Genomic DNA, 12,369 nt, shown 5'->3' with positions numbered 1-12,369 from the left:
TACTCATGTACCTAAATGAGTGAAATTGCAATGTACAATTAAAATTAGGTCAATGTAAACATGACATCTTCTTGCAAAATTAGCCTTATAGATTGCGGCTTGTTTAATTTGATGCATGTAACAATGTGTTATCCCCATGTAAAGAATGCTGCATATTAAAGTTTATGTAAGACAATATATTGTCGTCATAAAATATCTCAATACAATATATATAAAAAAAACGTTTCATTGTAGAGCAAAACATTTTTACAACACAAAATTTGTTTAATCCCATTGGTTGAGCTGGTTCTTTTTGTTGAATATCAAAATTTAACTAATGCCAAGTTCTGGCTTAAAAATCCAGTCAGTGAAATCTAGCGGCAAGGTTGCCACCCCTCCCTTTTCGAAACCATGACCGCTGTCAGAATATGGCAAATTACATGCAAGGGGACCCGCGGAGCAAGTAGATAGAAATAGCTCATTCTAAGGTAATAAAAACATAACGCTTCATTGTGCAAGCTCTTTATAGACCTCTGAAGACATAGCTATGTATATAATATACATAGCTATGTAATGTAATATTGCATTTCTATCTGTAGATCATCCCAAAAATTACACACTGGATCTTTAAACTAATCCCTGTCCGGGAAACCGCCCCAATATGTTTTAGTGGTTTTTTAAGTAGTCTATTTTGTACTTTTACTGTTTAGGAATTTCTCTCGTGCTTTAGCTTTCATATTTTTGTGTTAAATATATGTGTTGTTTTTCAATAAAAACTTATTTCGTTTTTTTTATTGACATACAGAAACTTACATTTACCCTGAATGTTGTAAAGCTCTTAAAGGGGACATATGGCGCGAATATGTGTTTTTCTGTGGTGTCTTATAAGTTGCGCATGCATTTATTAGACACGTAAAATTGCTAAAATTAAAGTGTCGGAACAAAAGATGCATTTTCTTAAAAATCTTCAAAGCAAATCTTAAAGCGAATGCTCACCCAGACCTGCCTGAAACGGCTCGTGTAACCACACCCCCACAAATCTACGTCAGTTCGTGGCATGATTTGACTAAGACCGCAAAAATTTATACGCAGGTAAGGTGGGCGCACCTGTCAGTACAATTGCTTTGGAACCTGATATTCCAAATAGTGTGCGTTGCATATCCGTCACACGCTTGCAGTATTTGAATGAACACTAAGCACAGGTTAACTGGCCAATCACAGCACACCTCTCTTTTCAGAGCGATGAGTTTGTAAAAAATCTGCGTTTCAGAGAGGCGGGGCAAATTGAGGAGATACAAACATGCGCGGTATGTGGAAAATACAACGTTTTTGAACCTTAAATTGTGTATACACATTGCATTACATCTAAAACAAAAAATAATATTGTTTTAAATTGTAGCATCGATTGTTTTGCATACTTTTTGTTTTGATCATAGCGTAACTATTTTATCAGATGATTGAGAGTTAGAATCAAGCATACACTTTTTGAAGGTGGCTTCATCACACTGGTGGAGCAATGCTGTAGAGACCCAGTAAGGTGTGGCACAGCACAGTAGTCTCTCCTGCATCCATCCCACAGTTGCACGGACACAAGTATTGCGGTGCACACAAACAGCACATGATCGTAAACAGGGCTATTAGACAGTGCAATTTATTTAAAATTGTCTTGACCCTCCACAGGAGGTTAATTTGTGTATTTGTTGGTTTGTCCTATAGTTTACATTTATTCACCTGTGCTTGTGACCATATTTTATTCCAAATGTTAATGTCTTTCAAACGTTTGAAAATGCATGAAGGATCATGTGACTGGCTGTCAGCCAATAAGCCCCAGGCTTTCGAATGGACACTTAAAAAATGTCCAGTGGGAGTGCAAGATTTCATTCTTTCTTTTTTTCTTTCTTTGTTTGTTTCTCTCATTTCTTTCTTTCCCTCAATTCGAATGGACACTTTAAAAATGTCCAGTGGGAGTGCTAGATTTGTTTCTTTTTTTTTTCTTTCTTTCGCTCATTTCTTTCTCTCATTTCTTTATTTGTTTGTTTCTCTTATTTCTTTCTTTTGATCCTTTCTTTCGCTTCTTTCTTTCTTTCTTTCTCTGGTCTTTCTTTGTTTGTTTCTCTTATTTCTTTCTTTCTCTTATTTTTTCCTTCTGTCATCTACCCTGCTGTTGATTCGTACAGCACCAGTACCTGCAGCAGAGACGTTAGAGGTGTAGTGGTGTGGCCTCATGTTTCCGTGCAAGCGCGAGCGCTGGAGGGGAGTTTGGCAGCCCTCTCAGTGTTCCCATGCCGTTTGCGTGCTCACTGCTGGGATTCCTGACGACACTCTAGAAGAGAGAGACACTATCAGGGGCGTGTTGTGACTCGCTTACAGTAGAGGACAGGAGACTTGGAACAGAGAGAGAGAGGGAGCAAAAGTTTGAGAGTGACATTGGGGGACAGAAGAGGAAGAGAAAACCAGTGCCTATGGTGGCGCAACACCAAAATCTAGAACAGTGGAAATATGGGATACCAATTAGATTTTTTGTAAAAGGAATGCTCTTGGAAGGGGAGCGTTATGGACTTAAGATGTCTCCAAGAACCAGCTCCAGGGCCTGGAAAAGTGTGCACTTATCTGAAAGAACCAGGCAGGGAACAGTTAATTGCCTGACAGCAATGGGAAATGCTTCCTTTTGCTCCCTCCCTTGCTTCCCCTCCCCTCTCCCTCCCTCTCTCTCTCTCTCTCTCTCTTTTCCACTGTCCTCCTCACTCTTTACTCTCTCTCTCTCATGCTGTAAGTAGGTGTTTCCTGCGTGATGCGAGTATATAGGAGCACGAACACACTGAAGTTCAGAGACTCAAGTGAGCCAGTCGCGAACTCCCCGTAGGACTATCTGTACTTTCTTACCAGTGTGGATTTACATTTTTCTCTGTCAGTTTGGCACTGACACGATGTCAGAGGGTAAAAAGAAGGAAGGGAACGGGAAAAAGAAGGAAGGGAACGGGAAAAAGAAGGGTGGAAAGAAAAGACAGAAAATTACAACAGATGACAGAAATTCTACAGAAGGTAAATAGAAAACAAGCAGAAGGTGAATGTGGTGAAGGGAGGGGGTTTTGGGGTATGAGGTGGGTGTGAGACGTAATGGTTTTCATCGTCTTGTCAAAGCTTGTTGCATATGTTTGTCACACAGGTGGACTCCCTTTAGCTCTCAGCATGAAGGAGCATATCTAGCCGTTGTGGCGTAGGTGTGTAATTGTTGCATTGATGTGAGTTTCGCGTGCAAGCTCTAGTAAGGTTGGCGTGCGCTGTGAAGTCCTCAAAACTCCCGCTCTGGTTTTCTGTGCTGGCGTTCTTTCCCAGCATTCTCACTGACGCCACTTACCTGATTCCCGAGAGCTGGCGGTTAATGAGTTGCATTTTGCTGAAATTCAGTCGAATTGTGGGCAACCGCCCCGCTAGACCTCTCATTCCCAAACTCAAGCACTTTCCGAGGGTTTTTTCATTTTTCACCTATGGGGCTAGCGCGCAGAGAAAGCATCGTTGCCGTGAAACGTTTGAAACGTCACGGCTGAGTTTTTCTTGAATGGGGGCTGGAGAGCGTGATTCAGAGACCTGCTCTTCACTCTGCACTTCTGCTGCTACTGCAAGTCACGGCTTGTCCCTGCAGTCTGACCCTGAGGTCGGGGAGCGAGACACATCGGGAGAAGAAGACAAATCCCTCTTTGCCACATAGCCCAGTACACTGGTTCATGACGGTTCACACTTAGCTGTCGCTCTTGTCTTTTCACAGTCTAACCAGTCTTTCCCGGGCTCACATAGATTTTGCACCAACAAAGCTGCCAGATATTTTACTCGGGAAAACACTCATCGTTCATGATGTTCCACCCTTGTGTGAAGGCGTGACATTTGTTTTTTTTACAATGAAAGTAAAGAACTTTCTCCTGAATTTAACACATTTACTTTATTTAAATCCTCAAAATAAGTACAGAAATTGTATGTAAATTCCATATGAGCCTGGTCACGTCCATTTATTGGTCATGTCCACTTTAGATTGTTGAAGTGAATGAACTTTGCTTACAATCAAAGTGATCATCCACACAAAAATATAAATTCTGTCATCATTTATTCACCTTCATGTCATTCAAAACCTGTATATGAATCTTTATTCTGCGGAATACGAAAGTCAGAGAAATTACTTCGTGGTTCTGTGTTCATTTAATGGAAGTCAATGTGGTACAATGTTGTTTGTTCACCAGCTTTCTTCAGAAAATCGACTTTTGTGTTCCGTATAAAAAACAAAGCCATACTGGTCTAAAATCATGCGAGAGTTAGTAAATAATGAAATCATTTGTTTTTTTAAGGTGAAGTTGCTGTATGTAGGTTAGAAAAAGGCTCATTTACACATTTTGTACATAAACATTTGAAAGAATGAAAATCTAGTCAATTTAATCTCGTGTGTTGAACTAAATAAAATTGTGATCATGAGTAAAGAAACTTTGTGTGGCTTTGACCCAACTTGCTATGAAACTCTTCATTTAGCGGGTCACGCCAATTAGGTACATTATAGAATTCAGCTGTCTTTCTGTCTCCGGCACGCATGTACCTTCCCCCTTCCTTTCATTCATTTACAAACAAATCTTTGAATCTTTTTGTGTTTCATCCCTCAAGAGGGGTGTTCCTTGCCCCGTCGCCCTGAGGCATATAACACAGGGAACCTGAATGAGAGAGCATTGTGTTCCCCCAGCGCAACAAACCTTTTATGTGGTTCTAATTTCTGTCTATTGACACGCTTGGCCTCCCAATACTAACACAGGTGTAATTTCACATAGGGCTTGTGTAAGATATAAGTTTGTAAAGCCTGTGTTTTTCTGTTTTAATTGTGGTCGCTGATATACGTCAGGAGTGTGCGTGTGTGGCATGTGGTACGGATGAACAGTGTCATACGGTGATGCTAATCACCTGTGCTGTGTCTACGGAAACAAAGCACAGCTGTAAAGAAAACTGTGCCTCCCGAGACACGTTGTGTGAGTGCGGCTCTGTTGTTCTGGTTTGATGTACACAACACCTTATTACTAAATTTAACCAAGTTTTGAATTACTGCCATTCTTGCATAAAAGGCAAGACAAAGTGTTTTTAAAATAGTCTTTCAGATCAGTTTTCCAAAGTACTCTCGAAATCAGATAGTACTGAGAAATGGTGTGCTTTACACGGCAATCTGTTTAAAAAAATAATCAGAAGCATTTTAAATTATAAACACATTTCTAGAAGTGATTGATTGTGTTAACATGCAGCTATATTTGGCATATACGCTACAGAGCCGATTGCCAAGACCACACATGCGTATTGCTTTCTTTCCTAAATCATTTCTCTCTAAGTGATAAACCACGTTTCGGTTTATACGTAGGAATATTTGGAAAAGTCTTTTTGGTTCCTTGATATGTCGACAGAGATATCCCGCTCTGTTTTGTGATTGTGAGGTGACCACAATGGTTGGTATTTGTGTAGTCTGTTAGAAAAGTGTATCCTGATAGGAACTTTCACGTTTCACATTTTCACGTTACAATTTTTCTGTGATCAATTACGGATTATAGTTAGAAACGTTAACAAAGAGGAAGAGGAAACGAGATCAGAAGGGGTTTTTAAGTGATGAATCATATTTGAGCATATCATATTTGATATTAAAATACAATATTGACTGTTTAACAGCATATGATTGGCACGTTGTCCACAGCGCGTCACGAAAGCTGAATTCTTCAGCACATCAAACCGTGAGAGCGAGTGCAGCATCTCCTCAGGCTATGATATCTACTGTTCCTCAAAAACAGGTTTAGCTTTACACAACAATGCTAATGTGTCAATCTTGAATCTCGTGTGTGGGGGTGGTTCTGTAGAAACAGGGGAACCGTGTATGTCCACAATCCAAGGAAGTATATTAAAGAGTGTATTCCCATGCAATGTAGTTTTCATACCGGTCGTTTTAGACGGAAGTGTTTTGTTTTTCTGCTGGAAAAATTTATCGTGTTATTGATGAGTAATATTTTGCATAAATGTGGAAAACGCCTTCTGTAAGAACAAGTGGTTGTTTTCAGGTTACCTTTCAGATACTTATCTATACAACTTTTCGCTTCAAGCTTTTCTTAAAAAATGTCCTTAACCTCAGAGTTACAAGCAAAGATTCAGTATGCTTGCTTTTTAAATTTCCAATGTCATATCAGCAGAAAGATGTAGCCTTATTCTATTGCACTAGCATATTTGCTGTACTTTCTCCAGTTGTGTATTATTCATGATTAATATAATACTATGGGCTGTTTTTATACCAAGCACATGTTTGTCTAATCGCAGTCTCTGTTGCATTAAGCTTAAGTTGCCGTTTTGCCTTAGGTGTGGTTTTATTAGGTTATTTAAAATTTAATAAAGGTTATTTTACATTTTTGTTTTGATACGACTGTTTTTTTTTATGTGCGCTCCCTCTTTGAAAACACGCCGAGAGAAAACTGTACGCTTGATTGAAGTCATTAAAAAAATGAAGTGTAGTTGTTATGAAAGCATAAAAGAGGATTTATAGGTTATTTTCCCAAAATCAGTTGTAATTAGGACAAGTGAATTTTGGCATAGGATGCCAATTTCTGTGAATAGTTTAATGTTGATAATAAACTTTTTACATCAATATTATAGTTTTTTGATATTATTAGTTAGCCTAAGTGACTCATATAGACCTCTTTGGAGGACCAAAACAATGCTGTTCCAACTCTGGTCCAGAAGAACTTCCTGCTTCAGTTTTTAACACTACACAAACGATTGAACAAAATACAACCAACTGAACATTTATATCCGAAACGAATATCTTTAATATTTTATCATATATTTAAGATTCAAATAAAAAAAAAATTAATAATCAGTATCTGTTGATAAAAGCATTTTTTTACACTATCGGCTGAAAGTTTAAAAACAGCAGATGATCAGGGCCAATATATCCTGTCAATCGAAAGAATGCATGAAAATGCATGGATTTGTGCTCTTTAGTTTATTTAGTATTTCTACAACACCAGTTTGATGTTTAATGTTTAGTCATTATATGAATCAATAACATAAAGGTTAGAAATATTAATTTAATCTTCAGAATTGCTATCGGTATTAGCAGATCGGTATCAGTGGAGAAATTTAGTATCTAATAATAATAATAATAATAATAATAATATTTAATAAATAAAAGTGTGAAAAAGTTATTCTCCTAATCATTACTTCAAGCTTATTTCATATACTGCTAAACTAATAATCCATGGTGGCAGAAACTCCAGTGAAGTATTATCTGTTGTCAGTCTCAGCAGAAGAGCCAGAGACAAGGTGAGATCTAGCCTTCAAGAACACACGCACCTGCACACCCTGCATACCTGTTCCAGTATGATCCTGCGCTTTATTCTGATGGAACTTTGGCGAGTGCAATTTTCTTGGCATACTCAAACTATGTATCCAAACAAGATATGTGTCATAACACGAAAGTGAAAATAAATGCATTACTTGGAAACCCAGAGAGGGTGAAATAACTGCGTTACGTACCTTTGCTAGAGAGCAAACATTGTGTGGTTTTTACCTTTTTCCATAATCCTTCCCTCTCTCCAGACCGTAGAACAATTTGCCAGCTTAAGGTGAGTTTGTCCCTCAGGTTATGTATTTCCGAGCCATTTCTGAATTACAAGCAAAGCCACCAAGAGCCAGCAAAGGTGTCTTGTGGGTCTCGTAAAGGTGTGACGGTTGCGTTAAAGCACAGATGAAAAATGTTACCTGAGGGGCAGTATGGTGAAATAATCTGCATGATCAGGTAGCCCAAATACACAATACAACACAATACATTACAGCATATTTCTTATGCGTCACTGTAATAATTAGCAGCCAGAATAAATGGCTTTCCGTCTCCGGCAATGATGGTTTAGCGGCTTTATTTTTCTTTACATTGACGTGGCATGACAAAGCTTTGATTCACCATTGAAGTGATTTGACAGTTTTCAGCACCTAGTTAAATTCTTGTGTTTCTCTTTGAGTTTGGATAGTCTAGCCCTGTCACGAAGTAAGAATGAATACAGCTTTAGTTTTCTCTGGATTCATGGAAAACATGGAGCATACAAATCAGACGCCCCACCCTTTTTATCTGAGCATGGGCATGTATCGCCCTGTATGTACAAAAGCTACTCGGAACAAGATGCCTCATGTCAGTCCTTCAGCACAGAACCCTCAAAGTACACATTGTTATTGAAGGGCGGCCTTCTGACCTCATATTTGGCCTAATATTTCTTCAGCTAAGTCAGGCTTCAGTTACTATACGATGTCGGCAGTCTAAGAGTTTTCATTTACAATTACGCATTTGGCAAACGCTTTTATCCAAAGCGACTTACATTGCATTATCCTATACATTTGTTTCTAGTTATGTGCAATACCCTGGGATCGAACCCATGACCTTGGCGATGTTAACACCATGCTCTTACCACTGAGTTACAGGAAAGCATCGTGGTTGTGGTATATATGTCATCAGTTTGTGTGTATGGTCTGGGATTCGAACCCATCAGCGTTGCTGGAGCAGTGCCCTAACATTTAAAGGAAGGGACAGTTGATCAGAACTGTCGGCATGATGGGAAATGATATGCAGGTGTTCTGAGTTTGGGGTGAGGAGGAGAAACATTCAGGGCTTTTGTTTACTAGTACGCATTCTAGATGGAAGATTAATCCAGATCACTTCAACGGCTTTGACAACAAAGAATCAGTTTTGTTTTCACAGAGCTTTCGATGTGTATCACAATACGTACAGTAGATGTATTAACGTTGGTTCTGCTGTGAAAGTTTGTATCTGTGTATTTGTCTCATTTAATAAAATGTATCTTTTCTTTTTAATTAAAAGAAACCTGGGCTGACTTCTTAGTTTCTGCAAGACTCTCCAAAATATACAGGCAGATTACAGTATTGCATTTATAAAAACATTGCAGTGCCGACACACAGCATCTTATCAGCGTAATGCCCTCTGAGGTGTACTGACACCATTGAGCAATAAATTGTGTAGAGCTGAACTATATCGGACACTTAGCGGTTTTTCTGAGACAATGCACATCACTAGACGCTGTCATAGGAACACTGAGACGCTATTTAACTGACACTGCAATCCAAACATTGTGCCAAAGACTGTCAGCATCAGCACCGCCGCACGAATCAAACAGATCTTTTGTGGGACAGGAAAGTGGGACAAGTGTTCCTAAATTAGGATGTCCGCTGATTGTTTGAGCTACCTCTGTCAAGATTTTAATTGATGTTAATGCTGGCATATTCAAAAACGGTTTGTTTTATGACGCCTGCCATCCTGTTCAATTATAGGTGAAGATTTTTAATGAGGTTTTGGCAGCATGCGTTGTCCAATTAACAAGAGACAGCCAGGTATACTTTCCTAAATGGATTCACCTTGGGAAGGCCCGCAGAGCTATGGTGCACTGACTCCTGCCCCAGCCCTGGGGCAACAAGTGCCCTTCTTTTATTCAGGACAGTCGGGCACAGCCAAATAGCATCGCCCAGTTCTACCCCTCGGTCAACCAACCCCAACTCTTTGAAGCCGTGTGACTGCATATTCTAAATCTGCAATAATCCCATAATGCATTTCTTGATCATGCAAGGTAGCGTCCGGGCATGTGGCAACCCATGTATAAAAAACTTCACCTCTGCACGACTGTCCTCCATTTTATGTGTGTTTCGAGTTTTTTTTTTTAGATCTGGTGTCGGCTAATTGACGAACTGTTGCCAGTGGCTCTTCTTACATAATTTCTAAAGGCTTGTAAAAGACGAGCCAAGCCTCTCCGCCCTTTTCGATTATGTCGATAATGGTCCACGAGTCTAGTTCAATCTTTCCTTTGTAAACACAGTGTTGAAAATGACAACACATTATTTTGACCGCTACATGAGGTCTTCTCATTCTGGGTATTTGATTGTGTGTTACCATTTCTGATAAGATCAGAAGAGCCAGCTTGAGACAGCAGTTCTGAAAAAGACAGCTGGTTTCTTGATAGTCTAAGTTGGTCATTTGCAGGTCCACATTGGTCATTGATGTTTATGTTCATCTTGTACCAGCTATTGACCAAAGAGACCTTTCACAACCCAACTATTGTGGTCCATTTACAAAACAACATTCGAAACTGTACATAACATCATCTTTAAGTTTTCACCTGAGGTTGTTCTGTTAGCGTGCTCAGATCGGCTGTCAAGATAATGAAAGTGAACAGCAGCACGAATGCAGAGCTTTGATCAGTGGTGTAAATGTGCTGCATTGATCCCAGAGAGAAGAGAGAGAACGCAGCACTGCTAGTATCTCTGGTGACATCATCTGGCCAGCTGAAAGACTTTTCTGGATTTTTCTCTCTCTCTCTCTCTCTGGGTCCTTCCCCTACTCTTCTCCAAAATAGCTTCAACCACATGTTGATGTTTAAGGTGAACCGTGTCATATCTGCACTACTAATGTCTTTAAACAGTATTACACAAAGTTTCCTTGAAAATACCACAGGTCAGAAAAACGAGTAGACCTTCCCCATTGGTTGCGTTAGTGTTACAGTCTCAGGTTCCTCCAACAAATTGTAATGCCATGTCTTTTCTTTTGTTTCTTTAGCTCTTGGTCCTGAGTTAAAGCCAATGAAGAAAACTGTGTTGGTGGACGAGGGACGCAAACTGGTGCTGAAGTGCGAGGCCTCTGGCAACCCCACCCCAGAGTACAAGTGGTACAAAGATGGCGCTGAGCTGAGAAAGAGCAAACAGCTCAAAATCAGGAAGTGAGTGAACATGTCCGCTAGCGTTGAAACAGTTCTGAAAAAATCATGACCTTCACACGAGATGAGAGCTTCATACTTTAGGCAATGTAGACATTGCCCTTTCCCTTCTAATTAAAGTGAATGGTTCCAGCATGCATGCCTATTATATTGTTAAAGCAATAGTTCACCTATTACTGAACATTTAGTCGTATGTACCCAGTCTCATTAACAACAACAAAAAAATGATGATATTCTTTTTCAAACAGTCACAGTTTTAGCTTGTGATAGCTATATGTGAGGAACGGCTGTTATTGGCTGATTTAACTCTTCTGCAGCTCTCAGATCAAATATGGTTAAGACATCGATTCACGTCAATAAACATCATTAGTTCTGTGTCTCATTTTATGTTGAGATTCACCATATTTGACAGCAGAGGTAAAGTGAATACCCTTCATTGGTTTACACATGTGGGAGACCTACAGTAATGTAAACCTCACATTCATAAAAAAACACAATACTTAGGGCCAGAACAGCTTGCTGCAGCACAAAAGCCTCTTTTGGCATAAAAAAACTACTGTCTGTATTTACTAGACACGCAGTGTAAATAAGCACTGAAAGGGTGTGGACACAGCTGTTTTTGCATTTGACCGTATGCATATGCATTTGCATCCTCTTCAGATGCAAACTTCATGGGAGGAGAATATTTATATGAATCAGGCAACACGATTTACTAAGTTTTGCACTCATCATTATTCTGGTATTTGCAGCTTTATTTGACGCTCAAAAATGTCTTAAACCCTGTGATTATTTGCGCTGCTCTTAGTAGATCGTGTTGGTCATTATGGGAATGAGATATTTTGCCTGTGTTTTTGAATGTAAGCCATGTTAGTAAATCACCCGCAGAAATTTCCACTCCCGTCTGCACTTATTTTACTTTAATAATTACTTTATTGCGCTCTTGCGCTATTTTGCCCTATTTAGTAAATCTAGCCCAACATGCACTAGTTTTACGAGGAAAGTGAGCATTTCTTTTTTTCTGTATTTTTATTGACTTGAACTGAGCTCTGTCTTTCAGGCATATGCCATTTAGAGCCATAAATGCATTTTCTTATTGTAACTTTTAATATTGAACCTCAAGATATGCTGTAAAATCAGGTTTGTTTATTTCATTTCGACTGTAGAGTCTGTTAAAACTGTGTTAATTGGATTATGGGCCATTGGCGGATGGATCATTTGAGAGAGCAATGGAGAACTTCAGCTCCATAATTTTGCATCTCCACTTCCCACTCCACCAAACTCACATGCTATAGAGTTTGTCCTATTGTCAATCCTTGACTTTTTCTTTTCTCTTTCTTTAGAAGTAAAAACTCCAAAGTTCAGATCGGCAGTGCAAAGCTGGAGGATTCTGGGAATTACACGTGTGTTGCAGAGAATAGTGTGGGGAAGGTCAACGGCACCAGTACTGTACATGTACAGAGCAGTAAGTACAGCCGACAATATAAGTGATCATTTACTGAAAATTATTTGTGAACAATTTAGGTGGATCAGTAATTATTGGTGATTTTTATAAGAATTTTTTTATCTTATTTTTCATTGCGTTGGAAACACAGTTTGTGTTCTTAGTTTCCTTACATTTAAGTAT

General features: G+C 39.2%; 1 protein-coding gene across 10 annotated transcripts in view; it reads left to right on the top strand.

Moving 5' to 3' along the window:
• nrg2a (neuregulin 2a) overlaps positions 1-12,369 on the top strand; it is an 82,346-nt gene that overhangs the window by 35,847 nt on the left and 34,130 nt on the right. For 4 of the 10 annotated variants that reach the window (XM_079486410.1, XM_079486417.1, XM_079486414.1 and 1 more), the window contains exons 2-3: positions 10,589-10,748; positions 12,086-12,207. In XM_079486410.1, the coding sequence (XP_079342536.1) occupies positions 10,589-10,748; positions 12,086-12,207 (282 nt within the window). Of the gene's footprint in view, positions 1-2,774; positions 3,022-10,588; positions 10,749-12,085; positions 12,208-12,369 lie in introns of those variants that run through there. The other 6 variants (XM_079486415.1, XM_079486413.1, XM_079486409.1 and 3 more) reach the window with 4 other exon arrangements.

Source organism: Barbatula barbatula (genome assembly GCF_947034865.1).
Source record: "Barbatula barbatula genome assembly, chromosome: 22".
NCBI lineage: Eukaryota > Metazoa > Chordata > Actinopteri > Cypriniformes > Nemacheilidae > Barbatula > Barbatula barbatula.
This window is presented reverse-complemented; position numbering and strand designations above follow the sequence as displayed.